Raw genomic sequence first — 24,594 nt, 5'->3', positions numbered from 1 at the left:
ATGACAGACAATCTGTCCTTGGCTTGTAATAGGCCAGGGGTAATATGGGAAAGGAAGCACCCACCACCGCTACCAAGAGTGCTAAAATTAGATGCACTGCAGAAGTGGCTAAATATACCATCTTCCCATAACATAGTTCTTACTTTATGTATTTCAGTGCTGAAACGTGAGGTGCAAACTTGCATCAGACTCTGCTAGAGTTAAACCACATGCTCTCAGCCAAGGCCTGTGCACATATGATGCTAGTGGTTTGAGGTCCCTGCTTCTGAGGTGATGAAGCAAAAGATCAACATTAGTTCCCATTCTAGGCCAAAGGCTGTAATTTTCAAAAACATCAATTTTTCCTTCTTGCTTGGAAAAATCAAATCATCTACTTTCTTTAATGCCAAGCAAGCACATAAGGATGATCTTGGATAATAAGCTCAGGCATTCTAAAGCAGTTCTTAAAATAGTTTCATAAAGACATCAAAATGCATCATTCTTTTTATTCACTTTTCCCAAAACTCTCAAAAGGCAAAGGCAAAGCAGTTCTCAGTGGACAAGTCTACTCTTTCTCTGCACAACCTTGACCAAGTAGACTTCAAACTCTTGCCCAGACTTTGTCTAGCCTTGTTAAAAGTGTGTTCTCCCTCTTCTATCATGACAATGGTGCTGAACAAAGGCCTAAACCCAGTTCTTACTCCACAAAACTAACAAACACCTAGTCCCATGGCCTGCTTTCCCTACTTGACTTTGAAAGTCCAAGCTACTTTGCCAGTTTACTTTCCAAGTTTCGTAACACAGAATAGCATCCCATTTCTAGCTAGTAGGGCTTGCTTTTATCAAGATACTGCATTTGAAATGAAAAGATCTTACTGAGCCTCACAAACAGAAAGCTTTTATTGGACATGTGCCCCTGCTGTCCTTTTCCTGGTTTGCTGTAGAAGGCCCACAGTTAATTCAAATACAGCATCACTTAATTGACTGGACTACAGATAGACACAGAAACAGCCTATCCAAAAGGATGCTCTTATCACAGATTTGCTCTTATGCAGTTAAATAGGCTATTTACTAAAGGAGAGAGACTCCCAGCTGACACGCACAAAAGGAATTTTTTTAATGTCTTCATAAATCTGTATCAAAACCCCCAAGTTTATTTTCTCTCCTGTTGCTTCTCAATCATCAGCCCCACAACCTGGGCTATGGAATTGCGAGAGACTGAAAAAGTTAATGTCTCAAACATTGTAGTGGGGCAAGTTCTGCTTAAAAGACAAACCCTGCACAGCAAGGAACCAAGGTGAAAAGCCCATCAGCTCAGACATCAGCAACAGGAGGGGGAGGGCGTGCTGGAGGGTGCACAGCTCCCTGTTCTGATAAGCTGTTCTGATACAAAGATCAAACAATGGCCATGTCTGCAGGGAAGGAGAAGTTACTCCACAAACGACCCCCAAGCCCAAAGGCTCACAAACTGCTCATTAACCTGACGCATTTGGGTGCCCGCCTGAAGGAGGGGCAAGGATGATAAAAGGACACCAACTGAAGCCCCGGGTGCGCAAACCCACTGGGACTGGACCCCTCAGCTGACTGGACACCTTGGCTGACTGAACCAACGCTGGACCCAGGACCGGTGAAAACTTTCTCCTCCTTTTTCTCTCTCTGTCTTCTTCGCTCTTCCCTCTTCCACAATCCCTACACCTCATCCGTTTCAAGATATAAACCGTTGACCAAGTCTGAGACTAAGAGTGGATCCAGCCGCCCCTGGGCCCTTCTCTGAGGAGGAGTCTGGAAAGCAAGGGGGTCTGCTCTGAACCTGGTGACTCAACAGGAGGGATCTCCTTATTCCCTGAATTAATGTATACAGTTACACAGTTTACAGAAGTAGTCTTATGCTAATTCCTGTTGTGAGAAACCCTGCCACCTACTACCACACCTCTCCAGTTCAGTTTGCTTCTGTCATGAATAAAATCTTTAACTGATCGTTTGGTGTCCTTTCACCTTAATTTAGCCCGAGGGCATTTCAAATTAAACACGACTCCCTGGTCTGTCCAGTCTGGGTCCTGACAGGAATCCAGTTCTTTATGAAAAAGATTTGAACAAGAATGTATCATAGTTTGGTCCCTTCAGGTCACTGTAGCTATGTCTGAACTGTGCAACCGGGGAACTGAAAAAGCTCTGAAGTCCAGATGTATATTCACAGCTATGAGTTTGAAGAATCACAAGGTTATTACAACGTCATCAGCCCACTTTGCCATGTGCCCTGCAAATGAATATGAAGGATGAGATGGGAATGAGAAAAGGAGCCCCCAGAAAAGGCAGGCAGGAATGCTTTAACTGGAATTGCCACCAAGTGAAGGACACACAGATCCATATGCAACAGTTTTGGAATAAGTTTTGTTTTTCTTACTCTGACAATTTTTTCTAAACATTAAGGCAATGCCTAAAGAGCCCACAATTCTCCACTGTACCAAGAGTCCTGCACATCTCATATAGCAGCATGTCAGAAGGCAATTTATTTTAAATTGTCTGTGGCAAGTGTACTTACTTCATCTTCAGTTGAACTCTCACCCTGCTTACACATTGCCACTCCTTTTACAGACTGCAGAGGAAATGTAGTCCAAAGAACCTCTCATATCTACAGCTGCATCCAGACCAGCTACAGTGGGCTTTAAAAGATGTATGCATGAAAGAGACATATTAATCTAGCAACCACTAGCTGATACTTAAAAAAAAACAAAGCAGCCACATAGTTTTCACTCACAAATTAACCAGTCACAAAAGATCCCAGAAGTTTGGGTTTTTTTCCACTGCTAATCTGGAAAAACACAAGTAATCTGGAGGCAAGGCTTGCTGTGCCTGAATTCCAATTTTTTGCACTATAGCAAGTTCCTAGCATGGTACTTCGTAGCCTCAAAACACATGAAGTGGGTATAAATAAAAACATAACTATACAGTACTATGAAAAATTGACAGTAAGAGAATCTTGTACCAACAGCTTTAAAATCAACCAGACAAAATCCACAGCAGAAGAATCTGGTATCAACACCCTACAGATCAACTGAACAAACTGCAGTCAAATTTAGAAATCCCTCTTTGCTACAAGTGACCCAGTTTTAAGCATGAAGGTGAGAGATGTCAAATCTAAAGAGGTGTCTGACTACCTTTGTTAGCCATCAGAACATAGAATCTCACCTGTGCCTAAAGGTGGACGCTTAGTCCTAAAAGATTAAGATGATTTAACCATCCCAGGACTTAGCTGTATCCCAAAGCCTGGCTGCAACAATTCAATGCACTCTGCATAGCTGAGAAGGGCACCAGCTACAACTGTTTTCAAAACAAATTAAACTTCTCCAGCAGGTTTTTTTTTCTTGGTTTTAGAGACAATGAGGCTGAAAAACTCAATGTGTATCCCTAGTATCCCTAGGCTTTGTTTCACCTACCTTTAGATGTTTACTTCAAGATAAATCAACTTCACACAGAGACTGTTATCTGCCCTGATTAAAAAAGGTGCCTGCATACCATGAACACGTCCTTAACTGTTTGGTATTGGTTCTTTTAATTCTTTATTTTAATGTAATTTTTTTTTCTCTGTCATCTTTGATTCTGAGATATTTTAAGTTTCACTTACTATTTTCATTTATCTCAATAAGTATTACCAAACAAACAAACAAAAAAGCCTTTTTTTACTATTTGGGTTTAGAAGTTATGAATAATTGATGTTTGAAAAGAGTGCAGATTGTGTGTATAGCTTAATTGACAGATATTATCAATATCTGATCAAAACAATTTGTAATGTATGTAAGATGAAAGCTGATTTTCCAGAAAAAGTTCTACATTATATTTTGAATGCATTTTGAGAAAATGTGATTATTTCATGACAAAGTTAAAGTCATTATGATGTTATAAAAGCCACTTTTCACAGTTAATTGCCCCACGCAAGACCTTCATAAGAGTATCATTAAATCTGCAAAATGAAGAAGTATACAGAATTATGAAGTAGCATTCTGAAGGGGCAGAATTATGAAGTTGCCAGGTCAACCTTAACTTTATATGACTATAAAAGTCTTAATTCTACTTAGAGCCATCTTCGGGCCACCTGGTTAAGCATGCAACATAGGCATTTTGATACAAAAAAGCAAGATGTATGGCCTCAGGACAATGTTTTAGAGCACAGTGAGTTAGGAACACTTCTGAGAGTCCCAGCAATACCCACCCTATCAGTCATCCAGGCAAGGCAGCATTCGATAGACATACCTGGAGCCAGCCCAGAAGAAACATGTGGCAGCAGGGAATGGCCTCTGGGTACTTGACTCAGGCCTCTACCATCTGAGATAATGTGGTTAGACAAGGTGGTCTCAAACCATTTATCAGCCCTGCAAACTGTAAACCCTCTGTTCTGAGATCCACAGTCCCTGTCCAGAAACAGTTGTATCACCCATTGGATCTCAGTGTGAGCAATTCCACTTACTAAACTGGCAGAAAACAAACCTAACTAAAATTTTTATCTTGTATACAAGCATCATAATCAGTATAAAGAAAGATTCAGAACCATGCAATAGGAAGTAGAGGCATGGGGGAGAGAGAGAAATGGGAAGCAGGACTGCTCTTGCTGGCTCACTACACCATGAGTAATCCTTTTGAGAAGAGATACCCAACAGAGGAAGGACAAAAAAAAAAAAAAAAAAAAAAAAAGGCCTCTTTTTGTATCAAACCCCAGTCCTGGCCTCTGCTCTCAAAATTTTTCACAAACTTTATCCAACAGCTCAAAACAAAACGCATGAGTAGGACTTGGAACGGAGCCCTGCACTACTCAGACTTGATTCTGAAAACAGAAGGACTAAGTTTCTTCCAGACTTTTCTAGGGTACTTTCACTAGAGTACCAAGTATTCTGCAAACATTAACTGAATATGAACACTGTCAAATTAGCCATCCTGTACAGGTGGTAGACCAAGGGCACAAAGATGTTAAGGTCAAATACATCCACCACTGACTTTTCCAAGGACTTTGCATTAGATGACATTTTACTCAAAAGGTAGCACCTTTTACCTTCCAAAAAAAACCCCTGACACTCATCACTTCTGCAGATCAGGGCAGAGAATCCCAACAGCCGCGTCTCCACCTTCTTCACTACTCACTGGTTCTAGTTTCTCCCATTTCCCTCACACCTACAAGTCCATCCATGACTCCTTATTGCCCTCCTATCTAGAGACAAAAATACAGATAAATAGTTGGGGTTTTTTTGCTAGCCTCTAACAGACAACTGAACTGTTTTCACTGAACTGTATTTCAAAACCAACATATTAAAAAAATCAGCCTAAAAGACAGACACACAGAACAGGAACTTTTAAAACAAATAGTTGGAGTTTTAGAGATAAGCAATGGAAAACAGGATCTCAGAACGGGAAATGTTTGACAGTCTAAAAGTATGCAATGCTTCCTGGCCTGCCTGAAAGAAGCATGATGCGCTCATTACGTGCTCCGTAAAATTGATGGACTTCCTTAGTATTCTTTTCCTAGTTTCTAAGTATTTTGGTTTTGAAAATGAAGAGGCAAGTAATTCTAGTGTTCTCTGTGGATAATCTTAGTTGGTTTTATGATAAAGGGAAAGTCTGTTGCCCATACAAGTTAGCACAGATTTCAACACAGATAGGCCAACTAAGACAGCAAACAGTCCGGTCTGAAGTGGCTCTCCCTTTCCTTTTTCATTGCTTAGGATTTCAGGGATAATAAAACTGTCACAACCATCATAAATGAAAGCTACACTGTGTTTTCACCATATTAGATCTCTGGGGGTTTTTGTGCATGTGCGCAACTATTTGATAACAGTTTTGTGAGCCCTAAGAAAATATAACAAATACTTTACATACTCATTCAGGCACACATGTGCAATACTGAATCAGAATCTACATGGAGCTCCAGACAGATCCAGAGTTATCCAGGAACATGGACATAGTCCTTAGATGCTATACCTAGAGAAGGCCTTGTGGCCACATCTATACTATAAATGACAGCAAACCTCAGAGTAAGTGTAGAGCCAGCAGTTCAGATGACTTTTGCCCCCTCTGCTAAGGGCTAACTCCCTCTGAAGGGTACCAGCTGCATCCACACTGCACAGTGCTCAGCCCAGGCCCCCTCCAGCTCCTCTGGGTCCCCAAGCCAGTTATCCTCTCTTGTGATCTTTGGTTCTAGGCACCTATGCAAAGCAACAGTTGTGGTGCTACATGGAAGACAAGAGCTCTTGCAGTATGGGTACATGTTAGATGTCCACAGAAGGCAGGCTGGGAGCAAACTAACACACAGGCTAGGTGGGTGACTAGTGAAACAGAAGCTGATAAGGGACCAGACTGATAAGCTACTTGACAGTGTAAATGCATCCAATTTTCAAGTATTATAGAAAAACTGCCACAAAGTCAGTGTCACACTTTATCAAACACATTTTTCTTTGAAGTTCACAAGTTAGAAAATTTTGTGAAGTAATATACAATGCAAGAATAGCTATTATAAGAGATCACTTCAGAGTTTTTGGAGCTGCTTAATTCTACACTCCTTGAGGAAAGACTCTTTTTCCTTGCTGGAGATATCAGACAAGGTCATGCTCGCCATTTTCTGTAAACAAAGATGCCCAGAGAAACATCAGAAATACTTGGGGAACCTAGTCTAAAAAGATCTCAGCACTGTCATTTAGGGTCAGACACACCCCACCTAACCCCTTTCAGAATTGCACCAAATACCTGTACTTTCAGGAAAGTGGAGTTCTGAAGACAGGCACATCATGCTCCAACTGGAAGAAGCTGTTAAAGTTCACTTACAGCCTGAGCACTTTTAAAGTGCCTATGTGGAAGGAAGATTTTGGAAACTGAAGCCCTCTCTATACTTTCTGTGCACTCAGAAGTTTGACACCAAGTTGTTCTGAAAATTTGGTGCTTGTTATCAGATGAAAAGCACTGAGGGCTGGACAGACAGCCTTGGCTTCCCTCTAAAGCAGACTCTTATAAAGACCCTTTTTCCTGGGAAAACCTACTCCTCATTTGAGAGATACAAGCAATGCAGACTCTACAATGACTCTATGCACTGGGGACAGGGAAAAGAAAATTAAATCTTCCTAGATTCTGACCTTTGTGCCATGGAGAATCTCTCTCTTTAGGAACTAGTGATGAGGAGGACAACAAAGGCTGTTGGAGTCTGCTCAGAGATGGGAAAGGGAGAGCTGGAACATTCAGTTCTCACTGAACTGGTGAGAGGCAGTCCAATACCTGCTCCCAGGAATAAAGTAGTTAGCTGAAAAATTGTTTCTACCCTCTGTTATATAGGGCCCATTTAAACCACAAGCAAACAGCCTACAGGAGCACCAGCAGGAAAGGAACAAGCTCAAAGGTGGAACTGCATGTCAGGGCATATTTTCCTTGCTTAGGGGTTTTAGTTTCCTTTTTTTGTTTGTATTTAAATAAATGCTACATTTCTGCCAGGTTGAGCATGTTATTCCACACTGCAGCATCCAAAGCACAATGAATCACTTAGCAGATGTAATCCCCCCCCTTCCCCTCCCTCTTCCTATGTTTGTTTTACTCATTATCCCATCAAAGGTTTGGTTCTCTTACTTTAATCACTTCTGGGGCCTGCTGAATTGAAGCTGGAACAGAGTCTCTGGAGGCAGCTCCAGCATAGCTTTTTTGCCCTGCAAGGAGGGACTGTGAAGGAGTTGTTAAAGTTTCCTGAAGAATCTGCATCACTTCCCTCTCCTTGGACAAGCTTCCCTTGCCTGTCTGGAATTCCACCAGTTCCTGGGCAAAGTCCTCAATGCTTTCCAGGATACGCAGCAAAAGGGCTTTGTCATCCTCTTCCATTTTATGACCATTGGTTTCCATGATTTTTGACAAAGGGGAAGTGGGGTCAATGGGTTTACTTTTGGGTTCAAGAGCCAGAGGTAGTACCTGCCTACGCTGCCAGCCAAACACTTGCAAACAGGCAGGTTCACTCTCCTTTAGAGAGGGTTCCCTCAAAGTACTCTCCATTTTCTGTGAGAAGCACTCCAAGTCCAGCAGCAGTTTGTCTATCTCTTCCTTGTCTACCTTACTGCACATCTGTTCTCCTTTGGAGACATCAGCTTGGGATCCACGCAATATAGATTCTGAAACCGGTTTTAAAGGAGTAATTTTCTCAGAAGCATGGAAGAGCTCAACATCTCCCACTCTGGCACGTTCTGCTTTAGCAGTGGCATTTAGATCTGAACAACCAGCTAGCTGGTAGCTGCGCTCTAAACTCTCCCAGCCCCCTTTCTGCTCTGCCTTCTTTATTTTCCCTAATATTCTTTCCCCATCAGACTCCTCCTCAATGTACAGAGCTTCAGTGGAAGATGTGCAGTCAGAAGGGCTTGTGACTGGTAACTGAGGTAGAGCACAAGCATCTTTCACAGCTCTCACACTGTTCTCCTGTGGGATGCTGTAAAGGGAGTTTGAGGTAAAGTTCACAGTACTTGTTTGGATGGACTGAGAGGTGCTTGTCACCTCACACCAATCACCTGGTAGTCTGAGAGGAACTGTACTTGAGGATGGCAACTGAATAATATCTTCATACCTAGGTGGCTGCTCATCTCCAAATACTGGGGGAAAAGGAGTTTGCTGCAAGCCATGAAAACAGTTAACTAATTCTGTCAAGTCACTAGCTTCCTTGTGTCCTGGTGGCTTGAGCTCAAAGGGTAGCTTTTTCAGGTATGAAGAAAATCTTGTCATCAGATTCATATATATCATTTCTGGATTAGCCAGGGGATCATTGGCATTCCCTCCACTAACACTGTCTGCAGACTTCTTTTTGATGCAATGTTTTATTATGTCTGTGCACTTTTTCAGATCCTCTGAACACTTGAGCAAAATGTCTAAGCACACCTTAATATCTCCACCAGAAGAACCATCTAGCTTGTGTTTTTCCAAAATCTGGGTAATGAAGTTTTCTTCAGAGAAGGAATGAGGGGAGAAGGAAACCATGGGATCCATGGTGACTTCTGGAGCATCACTGCTCTCCTGCCATTTCTCCACAGGTGAGGGACTCTGCAAAAAGCCACACGGAGGGCAGTTCTCATCATTGTTTAAGTGCCCATAAACGAAGTCAAAATCAAATGATCGTCTGCTGAATGATTCTGACCGAACTTTCCTTCCCTTCCTGTAGACCACATGACTGGAAGAGTTTTTGAGCTTTTCAAAGGAGAATTCCTTTATTTTACCACTGGCAAGGTTTATTGCCTCACCAGTAATGTCTTTTAAACTGCTGGAAGCTTGCACTGAAGAGCCCTTTTTGATTCTTGGATTATTTGGGAGGATTTGCTGATAGTCCTCATTTCCAGGCAAGGTAAGTCCATTTTCAGGAACAGGAATTTTATGGTCTAGGTTGGCATCTTGGACACCAAGCTCTGCACAGACACTGTGGTGGGCAACTATGCATGTAACACCTTGCTTAAACACTTGGCAAGTCCCTGTGCAGTAATGCACGGTGTGCTGAAAGTGCTGGTCTATCACCACACTGCTGTAGCAGTTCACAGAAGTGACCATAAGCCTGTAGGTTGCTGCCATAGCACAGACCACGCTTGGAAGTGATGCTTCAAAATTCACCATGAACTTAACAGAAAAAAGTTCATGCTCCCACTTTTCACAGCTACGCCAGATTTAATAAAAAAAAAACAACATTCAAATGTCAGTTGAAAGCATTCAAACTACATGAGAAACTACTGCCTGGGAAAGCCCTAGTTAAGTCTGGAGTGGTATCAGCAGTACAGTTACAACAATCAGTGCAACATGCATATGGTTTGACTTAAGGCAACTTGATTCTTGTACTCCATGCAGAAAGCTTTGCTGATCAGAGATGCAGAACAAGCTGCTCCATTTCTAATGGTCCAGGTAGGTTCTCCAGCAGGTGTCATAAAATTCAGCCAGCTCTCAAGCAAAAGTGACAAGACAATGATTTTTGTTTGATGCTTCTTCCCTCTTTTTGGATGGGTCGGTAAAAGATAGATAATCAAGTAGCATGTACAGACAAAAAATCCACAGTATGCTTGTGCAATTCCCCTCTCACACTGATAAGGTAGGTCCCTGCAACAGGAAAAAAGGTGAGAGTCATTGTAATTTCCATTTAATAGGCAGCCTTGTCTACTATCAAACATATGGCACCAGACCGTAACAACCAACACTCACGCTTGTACAGAGTAAGAGTAGGCTGATATTTTTCCTTCACTCAGATCTACCATGTAAGAACACTGCTGAGGAGCTAGCCTATATTTATACACAGGGTGTCTGTATGTTGCCATTTTAACAGCTCTATTTTAACTACTCAATTTTTTTTTTCAGACTTGCATTCCCCCCCCCCAAACCGAATAAAACATTACCTTTAATTCTAATGGAGCAAAGCATTTTGATCATGTTGTGGATTTCTGACTTTGATTTTCCAAGACTCTAAAGATAAGGCAAAGAGCAGTAGAGAAAAGCACTTTCAGGATTTCCAGGCTCTCTATTATAAAAAGCTGCAAACAGCCTGGAGCAAAGTAGATGAATGCCTGTAGGAATGCATGGCCTTTAGTAAAGGCCACATTGGCTTCCATTAGCCTTTCACCAAGGTCTCTGGGACCATGGCAAAATATTTTAAGGAGGAATAACTGTTTTTCTTTCTCTTACAACCCATAAATAGCAGCATATTTTATTTAATAAGTCCACTGGTGTAGACACCGAGAGCAGAAAGTAACATTTCTATAAATGTTAAGCCTGTGAAAACTAGGAATTGAGTGTTTTACACTTAGCATAGCAATTTCCAGCTGTACTTTCTATCATCATGGCAGAATTGCACCAGAAAAAACCAAAAGCTTCTTAACTTTGTCATGAAAAGATATGAAATCCCAGATTAAGTGGTCTTCAAAATTCAGACATTGCTTCATCTTTCCTCAACACTTCAATAATCAAATTAAAACACCCCAGTGAAATTCTGAGCACCCTCTATTCCTGTACAAACAGAAATCAATTTCACAAACCATGATTATATCACAGCTAGGTCACACTACAGCATGGCTTTATTTTGTTGTTTTCAAAGGTAACTATCCAGCACTATGTGAAAGGCCAGACCTGCATCTGATGAAAGGACTGCCCTCCCTGCATGTTACATGCCACCTATCTCGGCTCATAAGCCTGTACAAACAGATCACACAGAGGGGAAGTACCTTAGAGTTTGGTGCTGTTGTCATTGAGGACTGAGAATAGCACAAGACTGCTGAACATTCACATTTTATGTATTTTAAAGCCGTAATCTGAAATTGAGAAGCACTGGTTTAAGAGTATTTGATGGAGTTTGTAGTGTGCCATGTCAGCTCATTGCAATTAGGTAGAATTGCACACTGTAAAGAAACCTTCCCGATTTGGATTATATAAAGCATTGAAATGATTGCATTCAAGATGAAGAACTAACTGCTCCAACTACCATGCTGGTATCTGTAACAGGCTGCCACCTGCCTATCAAACACCGCAGGCCAAGCCGCATGTTGTAACAGAGCCAGCTCCTCAGCACAGTTCTGTGCCTGTCCTGTACTGCTCCCCTCAACACCCACTGGCACTGCCCCAAAGCCCCATAGGCATGGGAGGGCCTTCCAGAGGGATGATCAGAGGTATGGTGTGCCCAGCCACAGCAGTGAGTCAGGGTGCTAGGGGATAAAGGGTGTAAACAGAATCGTTTTTAAAGCCCGGGGTGCTTATACCATCAGGCATAAACCTAGGTAATGACTCCACACCCTCCAGTCACTGACTCTCAGGCTTCACTACCAGGTGTGCTAAATGCTCTACTGAGTCAGAGCCACAGTTAAAAAAAAAAAAAAGTACTACTGGCTCCCCAATGTCTTCATCTTCTAGGACTTAATGGGCTTTGTTCAGACAAGAAAACCCATGCTTCTATGCCTCCAAGAAGTCTAATGATCCATAGACTCCCTGAGACTGCCTTCTAACACATCCAGGGTAAGAGGTCTGCTGCTTTTCCTTTTCTGAGGCTCCACCAACTACAAACAAGCTTTCTGGTGTTTCCTAAAATAAAAGTTATATAATATTTAGAGAAAGTAGCGGTCTTCAGGACAGCAGATTTGATGAATTAATACTGCTTCCAAAAAAACATGGGACTTACTTTCTCAGAGCTCCTTCCTCCTTCTGTGTCATACATAGCAAGGAGAGACTGGTCATCTTTTTACCAGCAAAGAATAGTCTGGGTTTATACTTAATTTGGGAAATAATTACATCTTGATTAAGTTATTTCTTAATTAGAGAAATAATGTATTGGACTCACTGTCTCCTTCTCCTATATCACTTCAAGGGTAATTTCCTCCCCACACATGTACTCCTTCCACTGGGACTAAGTCTGTTTCTCCAATCCTTTAAGCCACCTTCAAACAATGAAGCTTTTTGCCAATAACAACACTCTTCCCACCACCTCCACTTCATACTTCCCAAATAATTTTAGGTGCTTATGCCCTAAATGTTTGCTCAACCATGTTACAAAGAGCTGGCCCTTTCTGCTTTAGTATAAGGCAGGCCCTCCAGCCATGTTTGCTGCATTCTCTAATCCTTCCAATTGGTCTGTATTTCTCTGGCACTATCACATATCAACATAGTACAGCCACAAACTTGTCAAGGCTAACACAAGACTGCTAACTCCTGCCTCTGTCATCAGCACCTTTTTCTGCTGTGTCAGGGAAGGAAGTAATCAAAGAATCAATATAAAAAAACCTGACATCCTCTTTTCAACCAGATTAACTAATGTCTTCTCAGTGATTATTTACTACTTGCTTTATTATCACTGTCTGCAAAAACATGCTAAGGTTATTCAAGGTGCTGGAGTACTTGACTCTAGCTATGGAAGACCACCCCCCCCCCCCCAAAAAAATTGTATAGGCAGCACAAATGCTTACAGATGCAGAATAGAAACTATTTTTCTCATTTTTCCACTGACTTGACCAAGGTAGCACACACTCAACGTGCAGCTTTATTTTAGTGATGCATCAAACATGATCCAGCATGTAAATCTAGTCAAGACAAAACCTAGAAGTATTCCTGTTATCAGATCTAGGAACACGGTCTCAAGCTTAGCCTGAATGGGCTTTTGTTGTGACTTTCAGTTGGTGACTACTATTTATCAATAGCAATAACGGAAAGATTGAATGCGTTACGAAACATTCATACTTCATTCTTTTCAGCCTGCCATTTTTTTCCAGCTGTGACTCTAGAACAGCCCCCAGTTCAGATATACTGTAGAAAGATTCTGTAATTAGGACTGCTGCCACGAAACCAACTCCAGCCCTCAGGATACAGGATTGACTTCATAATATAAACTACGAATGAATAGGGCTTCTTGTGTGATTGCAGAATAATGCTTTATGTCTTTCCTATCTGCAAGATGCCATGAATCACTTTCCAAAGGAAAAAATTATTGCAGATATTAATGATATAAAAGGTTATTCTATAAGACACACAAGAAATTCTATTCATGCAAAGATTATGCTGGAGTTAAATAACTAAACAATGACAATATGTTAGGGTGGGGACTGTCAGCCAGTGCTTGACTTACTTGCAAACTGAAGTCTAGAAAGCTATGGGACACGCTTCTATTGCCTCTGGAAGTCTCAAATTTGGCAAAAATCTTCTTTAACTCCTATCTCCAGCACTAGCAAAAACATTATTAGTGATCAGAAGTTAGAAACCATCATAACATGCAGCATGGAGTAAACTAGCCCTTTCTGCACCAGCACACAGCATGGCTGTCACTATGCAACTGTGCTTGTTTCTAGTGGAAGAGGTGGTAGGATAAGCTCTCCAGTTTGGTATACCTGCAAAAGACAAACAGAAAGACAGACAGAAAACAGCTTTGCTATTTAGACAGTCATCAACAGTTTCAGAAGTATCATCCTAGCTATGTAATCAGGTATCAGGTCTTACCCTCTTAGAGAAGCTTCTGGTGCCAAAAAGCAGCGTATAACTGCATCCTCTTATTTAGAAATGCTTGACTTTTGTTTATGGCTTACTGAACAAAGCAGATTTGGGAGCAAACTATATTGATTATAGGAGACAAAAGCAGGCAAATCACAAAGCAATGTTTTCTTGCAAAGCACAACTTCCAGCCAATCTTTGGTACTTTGTCAAATAATAGCGGGGGTGGGGCAGGGGGAAGAGTATTGATCTTCTACACACTACTTCTACCCACTACAGAATGGTAGCAGACCCTGAGATGTATCGTAACTTTTCTTACTGCCTGGCTCAAGTCAGAACATGGTAAACTTTAAGAGTCAAAAGCACACCACAAACGCACACTCTGAGGATGGAGATCAGAATAGATGAGGTAACTCAGTTAAGAGAGCTGTTCTGCAGCTCGTAAAGGAGCTGACACTGAGCCACACTCCTCGAAATCCAAAGGGTCTCCGATCACACAGCCAAGTAGTTGCTGCTTCAATGGCCCAGTTAACCATTGCCAGAATCGATAGAGTTCACATGACCACTAGTAATGTTAGACAGCCTTCTATTCAGTCACTGAAAAATCTTTGAAAATCTAGTATTAAAAACATCACCAGATGCTCATCTATGATAGAATCATATCAGCAGGAGCTGTGGTAAAAAATTTTTGTGGTAACAAATCCACTGCTGAATTCAGCAGAAGTGCTACAAAAAGCCATTTACATATGAACGGGAGACTAAAAAGAGTAATTTTTCCTTCTATACTGAAGAAGTTCAGAAGAAAAAAATCTAACCAAGTTGCTCTTTTGTCCTGTATTTCTTGTATATTTACAGCTTATAACATTTTGATGTCCTTAATGGCAGCATGTATAGTTATCCAAAAGAACTTTTCTGTACTTAGGACTTAGAGGGGAACTACAGCTGTGGTAACTTCTCAGTCCTCATGACCAGAGGGAATTTGACACACAGGCATACATTTCAGCTATAGTAAAACAAACCACTTAAAATTGCACCTATAAAGTTTTAGGATTAGAGGTGCTTGTACCACTTACACTGGCAAGGCATCCAGGGTTTAGTTTCCATATGTTTTAGCACCAAGCTATTTCATGCTTTAGAGACTGCAATGGACAGTGATGCCTACAAATCCTGACTTCCCTCAGAACCCAGGTCAGAGGATCTGACCTAGTCAAACCAGAGCACATATCTTCATCTGCTCAAGTGCTTCAATATTTAATTAGATGCACTATAGAAAAGGGGTCATGATTTTCAATTTGAGTATGTTCAACATCAGGTTCCAGCAAACAGGTATCAGGCTTTCTTAAGCTAACTTAAAAAAAGCTTTCAGGAAGATGCATTTCCTCACCTACAAGTACTGACACACTATAATCAAGCCACCTCTTTGCCTCTTCCAGCATTGCTAAGGAGAGTCTGGAAGAAAGATGTCTTCAAAGTCATTGCTATAGTCCTTTCCTGAATTCTGTCTGTAATTTGTTATTACAAATATATATAAATAAATATTTATATAAATATATAAATTTATAAAATAAATTTATATAAATATATAAAAGAGGTGGAATTCATCTAATTTAAGCTAGCCACCTAGAAATGAATTGTTAAGGTACTCTCTGCAGGCAATGCAGAGAGGCAGGCACCTCAAAAAGAAAAATCACCCCATGGAGCTTAAAAAATAATCTAATTTTGAGATTACAAGCAACATTAAATGAAACCCATCCTTCAGGATTAAACAAGAACACAGGAACAACTGTATCTGTCTCCAACAGTGGCTATATGCCAGTGCTCAAGGAATAGTATTAGAAAAAAAATATATGATATTTCCTAGGAGTACTCTCCTGGCCTCCAACTGTTTTCAGCTCATGAGAACTGTAAAGCTGGATGTAGTTTCTGTGTACTTAGTAACCTTCAAAGGATTTCCCTCCCATGTGCTTGGGCATTCCCCAGATTCAACAGAAACTTTTTGCATCCAGAGCATCTTTCAACAAGACATTCTACCACCTACCACCCCTTTCAATTCTGTCACTCACCAGCTTCAATATATCAGGAACTTGTACTGAAACAGAGCACAAACACTAGACCTGTATGCACATTGTCCACAGCATTCCTGAATTTACAGAATTCCACTTCATCCCTCTGCCTTCTCTTTTCCAGGATTATTAATCCTCACTTACTCAGTTCTTGTATAGAAGCCATTTTGCACCTTTGATCATTTCCAATGCCCTCTCATAAGCTTTTATGGTTCAACTACACACTTTATGATGCAGGAACCCAAACCATGTGAAATATCCAGAACAGATGAGAACCACATCCAGAAACAAATTTTTGAACTGCCTTTCAAAAATTAATATCACTGTATAATGCTTTCCCCTTCCAAGCCTCAGTATTTTCAGATAATACAGTCTTAAATGTCTGCTCTCATAACCACCTGGATTAATTCATACATTCTGACCCTCTTGCTACCTATCTTCAAAAGGAAACAATACTATTGTCCTTTGTAAAATGTGCAGGGAGCTACTGATAGAACGCTCTATGCAAGACAAAGGTATTAGCTCTTAGAGACCAAAATTTTCATACAATCTCAGAGGAGAGGTTAGGAGATGGGCAACAACAACAACAATCCAAAGGTCTTGAACACCTTGTCTGTGAGGAATGACTGCACAGGAGCAGGCATTTCAGACAGGAAGAGAGATGTCTTTGGAAGATTACTGTAATCTTCTACAAAATCATGAATGGCATGGAAAGGGTAGATAGGGTCTGACTGCTCACCTCCTCTTCCAACACAAGAACCAAGTGCAATCAAGCAGTGCTACAGGAAGCAGGTTAAAACAAGCACACATGCAGCAAACCTGTGAAACATCTCACCAAAGGATGCCATGGACCCAGAAAGGTTACAGGGAATCAAAGGGTCATGTTTTAATACTTCCTCTGACAAAAGTTACCACCTTTTGCTTGGGCACCACTTGATGCCCTTTAATTCTTGCCATGTTCAGGTGACAAAATAAACAGGGAACTATTGCTTCGTATTCCCATGGTTGCAGATTGCTATCATAATCCCTCATCTTATCCATCCTACTTCCAATCGTGTATTTTCCAGGCTAAGCTCCACTTTATTTGGTTACTCTTCTTACAAAAGCTGCTTCAGTCATGCTCTTCTGTGTTTTTCCCTAATCTTACAACTCTTTGGAGATGGGAGAATGTCTGCCCCTAACTTTGAGGGGGGCATGTTATTCATTACATGAACATACCATGGATTTATTTATACCATGGCATTGTTTTGCTCCCTCTCCTTTTCCTAGAGATCTCTGTCATTTCTATTTGCCTTTTTTTTTTTTTTTGACTGCTGCTGAGTTTCACAGAGCTTTATCTGCATTACTTAAAAGATCCCTTTCCTGAATGGCACAGATTCTTAACAGCTCATCACTGCATAGACAGTTAGTTGTTTCTCCCTGTGCATGTTATTTTATATCTACTAGTATCAAGAATCACTTGCCTACCACCAAGTGCTGTGAGAACCTTCTGCAACTCCAGACACCTTTTGTTTCTGCTACCCTAATTTTGTGATTTTCAGCACATACTGTCACTTCATTATACAGCCTCTCTTCCAGATCATTTATAACTACGTTGAGCAACACAAGCCTGAACACAGATCCCCCTGGGATTCCATTAGTGATTACTCTTCACTAGAAAAGCTGACAGTTCTTCTACACTTTAACCAGGTATTAATTACTGAAAAAGCTACACTCCTACTCCATGGCAGTTAATTTCCTTCAAGAAGCATTAACAAAGAACTTTGTTAAACTCTCTCTGAAAACCCAGAAATAGCAGAATACTTGCTTGTTTGTCTCTTGTGCCTTCTTGTCCAATAGCTTTAGACCATCTAATTTGAAGCTGGACTTCAGCATTCTTGCAGTGAACCATGAAGGTCACTGCAATGGGAGCACTTAACAAGGCAGGCTTCCAAGTAGACATGACCTTGAGAATCACTGACCGTGACAGGATGATAAATACTGCTTTGCAGTCAGAATGGATTTGGAGAAGTAAATTTTTACATTAAGAAATCCATTTCAGTAGCTTTACTCTAGAAAAAAAAATAAATCCCCCAACACTAGCTTAAATACAACCTCTCCACATTTACAGCAGCAACATAAAGCAAGCCCAACACTCAAAGAGATTTGGGCTAGTATCAATAACAGTAGTCTACACATTTTTTTTTTTTAAATAAACCTGGCACTAGATCCTAAGCCATTTTTCTAAAATACTGACTTGCAGTTAGTGAATGCAGTATTATTCAGTGTAATTCCTTCAGGTTAAGTCACAGGGTTATCTAATATTCCAGTGCTGCTATACCCTTCACAAACACCAGCACGCAGAGTCCTTCAACACAAGTATGCTAGAAACTCTGTTGCGGAGAACCAATATATGGGCCTCCTGGAGGTTGTCATTATGGGTATCAGTTGGGGAGGAGGATGGTTAATAGTATCAAGAAAGATTTCACCTTTTTCAGCTTTTCTGAAAACGCTTTTTTCAGCTTTCCCTTTGCACTGAGACTTGGAACTAAAACTGACCAGACAGGAATTCATGTCCCATGAGACTGGTTTCCAGTTATACAGATAAGACTGCAAGAGAGTAAAAGCTCACACGATTTTTCCACGTAACACCGATCTGTTAAGTATAAATAATTTGCCAACTAATTATTGTTCCAGCCCCATGTCTGTATAGAACTACCATTTAATCTTAGCTCATTTAGCAGGCCCCCAATACATTAACATACATGTTGAAGCTTAGCAAGGCCTGAGTAAAAAAAAAAAAAAAAAAAAAAAAGGAAGCATAAGCCTAACTGAGCTTTGTCATGCTGACAGAAAATAAGGTGACCAACCAGAAAACACCGGAGGTGAACAAGTTTCAGAAGCACATAATTAGCAAGGCTCAGAGCAGATGTCAGAAAGCCAGCTTGATTAAGTAATATGTCTCTTAGCTGTTTATAACCTCATATGGAAAGAGATAATTTCATATTAGCAAGATACATTTATTTTCCCTGGAATCAGTTAATTTAGTATGAACAGTATGCAACTACTTTACACAAATTAAAGTGGTTTTACTAAAGTGTTAAGGTAACAAAGGAAGAGTTGTATCCAAGATGGCATTCCCTTAGTCATCAACCTTTGTTGATATTGAGGTTACAATCCACAGATTCCCCAAATCAGTCCTGGAAACTTACTTGTAAGTTAGGTAAAATTTCTCCTGTAGCAGACTAGCCATCTGCTAGTCATCTGCAGAATAAAATAAATTTTTAATTTAAAAACAACAGAAATTTTTTTCATTCACTGTCCACCTATTCAGAGCTTACACATTTCTCATTGTCGTCCTGACTTCTTTGTGTCTTATCTGTGTCACACTGCTCTTTATTCACTTATTTTGGCAAAGTTCTATTTGTCTAAGGTGACAGTCCATTTCTCCAGGGTAGCCTCAGTTCCCAGCCCATACTTGGCCCCAGCTGGAGTACTATAGCTCTTCCATAGGTCAGCAATGAGAACAGTGAAATGCCAAGCTGGGGAGAAATGCTCTGCTTCTCTGCTGCATGCCCATCTTCTCCTCTGAGGCATAATCACAGGAGTAAAAAGCAAGCAGTCATTTCCACAAGTCATACCTTCCACAAGCCTATTCCTGCCAGCCTCCATCTCACACTCTGAAGAGGAGCAGCTGTTGAAATGTAACAAATTACGCCAAAAGGTGCAGCGTGTCCTAGCATTTATGAAGTTTGGCACTGCTACAGCTTTTACTGCTTATGACTCTGATAAGCCACAGCAGAGGCACAGATCAGTGTACTCAAAGCAACACATAATTTAAGGGAGCATAACTTTTCTATCCCCTTTCCTGCACCAAGGAAAATTAAGGGTGTTTTAGCCTGACATCCCAGTAAGACAGAGGAAGTAATTTCCCCTGTATCTTTACTAACCCAGGGAGCTTTACAAAACAAAAAAGGAACCTCCATTAATTTCTCTCTTTTTACCCTGTGTATTTAAACAGAAGCAGATTAAGAGAGAAGTGATATGCACAAAAACCAGAAAACCAGGTAAGTGTAAAGATTCCCTTATTCTAATTTGAGTGAACAACAGTGTTCACGTTCATTAACCTGAATATTCATTAAAATGAAGTCATTTTTAACAAGCTTGCTTGTTACATATGTGACCTCAGGTATTTCTTCCTGCATCCCATTCATACACTATTCTGCAATCAGAATTATTAATTTCTCCATCAGTATAGTATTTACATGCAACTTAAACATTAACTTTTTTTCCAGTATTATCCTCATTTTACCCTGCCAGAATTGTGGCAAGGAAAATACATCAGTTTTTGGTGCTCAAGGGCTGATCTTCCTAAGTATGTGACATTACAGAGTGTTTTCTATGTTCAAAGCACAGCACCTGCTCAGTTGCTACTGCCCTTACAGTCGTGCATCAGAAATTCCACAAATCAGATCCAGGGACATAAGCAGCAGAGGAAATACAACAGTGAAGTCTGGTGGAAGAAGCTTGTCCCATAATGCACATGAAACCAGTTCTTTAAGACAGCACTTAACTACCTCAATTACGAATGAGAAAATTCCCTTCCTCCCACAGTTCTACTTTGCTGTCCAGTTTCTGCCAGAATTGGATCAGAGGTTCTAAGTTCTAATTTAGTCTTCAGAAAAGTTCAGTTCTGTCCAACAGGAGAAAACCTAGTCTTATGGGGAAGAACTGTATGCAAACATTTAAGTAAAAACAGTATTGGAAAACATTTATACAAAGGTAGTGAAGCAAGACTGCACAGCAACCTCTGTACTGGACCAAGATATACCAAGTTCAGAGTTACTGTTTAAAGTCAGGTTTTCTGTGTAATTCAAGGGGGGGGGGAAGAAGTGCCACAGGAAAGATTAAGAAAGGTCCTTACAAAAAAAAAGGGGGGGGGGGGCAGGGACGATGACAGACACCACATTCCACTGTGCAGCATCATATTTACACCTCCAGGGCTACCAGCAGTGAATGTTAGACCACAGGGCTCCACTACAGAGATTTCTCAACTGCCTGAGCCACAATATTTATCACCTGCATCACAGGCTGCAGCTGAAGCAAATGAAATGGATGCTTTACCAGTGAATCTCTGCAGTATCTGGCAGTCACACATCAGTCAACTTTAACTTGGGGCACTTTGCCCACAGCTACCTTTAACACTGTACCTCTGTGCAAATTATGAGTACAAAATAACATGACACATGACAGTGGTTGCAAAGGTCTAGGTAATGGAAACTGGCTATGTGCCATCAAGGGACTTCAACTTTTTTATTTTATATGAAGTCAAATGTAAAGCAGTCTCAACTGATGCATAATGTTACCATTTCCAGATATACATAAATACTGAAAAAAAACAAAACACCACCACTGTCTCTTGCTTCAACTTCTCAGAATCCAACAGCCATCGAATACATAATTTTACAAAACTGAGAGAAGTCTAGTAGTACTGACAATTTCCTCAAAGTTATCACAAAAATAACTTCCCCCTACATAACCTGTGAGAGCAGACCTACCAAGCTTGAGAGATTCACAAGAAATAATCAAGAGAGGATACAGCTAGCTATTTCAAGTAAATGCTTGGAAAACATATTTCCTGAAGCAGGCATCAGATCATATAAGATGAGGTAAAGCCATGAGACCACCACCAGGAAAAATGTACCCAGCCTTTCAGGCAGCACTTCAGCAAATAGCTTGGGGACTACTTGCCTCTTCTCTTGAATTCTTCCCTTTGCACTTCTAGCCTGCCTTTACAAGCAAGATAGGGGCACACACTGCATGTCTTCCAGGACTTCCTTCTTCAGTGTGAAAAACAGAGGTAATAAAATTACTCCTGGCCTTAAAAATATTTACATTGCTTGAGACCAGTGCCTTCTGATGACCTTCAGAGAGAATTACTCCAGCAGGAACACGTCCTTCAGTAAATCATGACATTAGTTATTCCATCTCTGTTTTACAAGTTCATGTCCAACTTAATCTTGGATTTGTCTGCCCATGAACCAAGGAGTCTTGTAGCCAAAGCTGTGCCCTTTCTAACTCCTGAAGAAATACTTCGGGGGGGGGGGGGGGATATAAAAATTCTACTGTCATGGCCACAAATTAACAGCTGCACTGAAGAAGATCAAAGGTCCAGCTACCCAGGGTCCTGGGACAAGTGGCAAGCATTCACAAAAAACAAACAGCCTAGTTAGGAGATGATCCTTCACTGGTGTTAGCCTCCTGCTTTACAACAACTAACCGCTTCGGGCCATCCTGAACTGGAAACTACACCCAGATCACCATGCTTAAAAGCCGCTATGCCTCTCAGCACTTTGTCAAAACTCTTTTGAGAGAAATTATAGCCTCGGCCTCCACCACACCACGTCGTACTGGTTTTCACAACTTAAACGCGCGCGATGCGAGAAGTATTTCCTCCCTCTCAGCCCTGTGCGTTACCCGGTAACTCCATTCAGCCACTGCCTCCCACAACGGCGGCTGTGCCCGCCTGCCCCGCTACCCGCCCCGACACACCCCGCCGCCCCCGCCGTTCCCGCTCCCCGCCAGAGCCCATCGCGGGCCGCTCGGCCCGCAGTTCCCTCCCAGACCCTGGCAGCGCCGGCACCGCGATCCCCGAGGCACTCCGCGCCGGCGGGCGGACGGACGGTTCACCACCGACAAACAAGGCGCGGGGGCCCGCCCGGCACCTGCCCCCGCCGCAGGGCCCTGAGTCGGCGGCCGCTCGACGGAGGCCCCACCGCCCCTCCGCGTCGCCGCCCACCCCCGGCGGTCCCTGCCGCAGGCCCCTCACGGTGCGGTGCGGTGCCGTGCCGCGCCGCACCTACCCGCTGGGGCAGCGCCCCGTCCCATGCCGGCGCCGCCGCTCCCGCCGCCGGGCGCGTTCTGCCGCCCGCCCCGGCCGGCCCCTTCCGCGCAGCGGGGGGCCCCGCCCCGGAGGCGCGGCAAGCGGGCGGGCGGCCCCGGCCGCGCAGGTCGAGGCCGGGCTGTGAGGGGGCGGCGGAATGGCGCTGCCCCCGCTGAGCAGAGAGAGGGAGAGGGAGAAAGGGGGGGGAGGGAGGGAGAAGAAGGGGGGGGGAGAACGCCCCTCTCTGCGCGCGTGCACGCGCCGCCCCCCCTCCCTCTCCTCACAGCCGCCTCGCCCGCTCCGCCCTGCGGGTCCCGCTGTGAGGAGCCGGCGGGGGCCCCTCGCCTCAGCGCCGCGTCTCTCACCGCCCGCCGGCCCGGCCCAGGCCTGCGGTTCAAGAGGACGCAGCGTCCCGGGCGGTGGTTTTTGTTTTCACTCAACTGCTCAGAGACATCCAGCAACGCGGTTGCTTCATCTCTTAGCTTCAGCGGGTTTTCAGGTCTCTTTGGCTGGAGGCCATTAGTCGTGCCTTCCAGCAAAACAGCGTGATGGGTGCCTCCGAGAAAAAGTAAAAAATAAGAGGGAAAAGAGCCAAAGCGCAGCTGGAAGGGGAAGGTGACTCTTGCACCTCAGTGGCTAGGCCCACAGCGGGCCGTGCCTGGACGGTGTGTTTTGCTGCACTACAGGTCCTGCCTTTATGTTGCAATTATCAGGTACAATACTGGGGGAGGAGGTGCCCAAAGGCACCAAAAGATTGCTGCGGGTAAGCCTTGTGATGTTCAGGCCAACCTCACGGGGTCTTTCTCTAAGGGAGCTTTGAACTCCTCTTTGCTTGCAGCAGCCTCTTCTTCAGTTGCACACATGCATACCAACCTGCTACCCCATGCTCTCTCACAGCTTACAGGGACATCCCAAAATTTCAGCTGGAACACACCAGATTTCTCTCCCCTTCTGGTTTATCTCCCTCCCCTTCACGAAGACATGCACTCTCTCCCTTGTACCTCCCTTCTCAGCCACGCTACCCCTGCCTCAAAAGTCAGCTACAGATGCCTCCCTTTTGCTGTTCCTCTTCATTTTAGTATCTTCTAAACATGCTAGAAATCCTTTACTATCTTATAAAAGCACTAGAAAGCACTTGACAGGAAAGTCTCCCTCTCATTCTGTTCTCAGAGATGAAGGAAACGACTCTGTCATCCACAGCCTCTTAGGGTGCCTTTAATTCTTCCTCATTTCTCTGGAGGGAAAACTGAACTACTTCCATGACTCTAAATTACCATAGTTAGCTCAGGAAAAAAAAAACATTTAGGCAACAGCCAAAAGGGCAAATACCTCCCACCCAAACAATCCACTGATCTGTGCCTGTTTCTTGTGACTCTTCCCTTCTTGGCCTCACGGTTCCTTCACCTGTCGCGAATGACAAGAATGTGCATTCGGTCACTTCAGAGAAGTGCGGGTCCGCTTTTGTAGGACTGGATGTCCAAACACAAGAGACATGCACAAGCACATCAGGGCAAGGGGTTGTGACTGCAAAGCCCAATCCATAGCCAAGCACGCATTAGTCATGTGGTGGAAGAAAGCTGTGCTTCCGTCACATGTTTTTTTAAACAGTCTTGAAGGATTGAACAAAATCACAATAACATAGTTAAGCATTAACTTGCTGCTACTTACCATGTAAACAGCAGCATGACTGCCTCCCTTTGTGGTCCAACTGCTGTGGAAAGTTCAGAGCAATTTCACTCAGTGAACACCCAGAGT

At 42.6% G+C, this 24,594-nt stretch overlaps 1 protein-coding gene across 6 annotated transcripts in view; it reads right to left on the bottom strand.

The window, feature by feature from the left end:
* Nucleotides 1–22,898, bottom strand: part of PPP2R3A (protein phosphatase 2 regulatory subunit B''alpha) — a 62,075-nt gene extending 39,177 nt beyond the window's left edge. For 2 of the 6 annotated variants that reach the window (XR_011326116.1, XM_069791842.1), the window contains exons 1-3: nucleotides 19,111–19,220; nucleotides 13,556–13,814; nucleotides 7,576–10,056 (exon numbers count right to left, since the gene is read on the bottom strand). Coding sequence is in view for 5 of the 6 variants with exons in the window: in XM_069791842.1 (XP_069647943.1) it covers nucleotides 7,576–9,582 (2,007 nt within the window). In the remaining variant the exon portion in view is untranslated. Of the gene's footprint in view, nucleotides 1–7,575; nucleotides 10,057–10,349; nucleotides 10,417–13,555; nucleotides 13,815–19,110; nucleotides 19,221–22,819 lie in introns of those variants that run through there. The other 4 variants (XM_069791846.1, XM_069791843.1, XM_069791845.1 and 1 more) reach the window with 4 other exon arrangements.
* Nucleotides 22,899–24,594: the final 1,696 nt, after the last annotated feature.

This window comes from Haliaeetus albicilla, chromosome 9 (genome assembly GCF_947461875.1).
Source record: "Haliaeetus albicilla chromosome 9, bHalAlb1.1, whole genome shotgun sequence".
Classification (NCBI taxonomy): domain Eukaryota; kingdom Metazoa; phylum Chordata; class Aves; order Accipitriformes; family Accipitridae; genus Haliaeetus; species Haliaeetus albicilla.
This window is presented reverse-complemented; position numbering and strand designations above follow the sequence as displayed.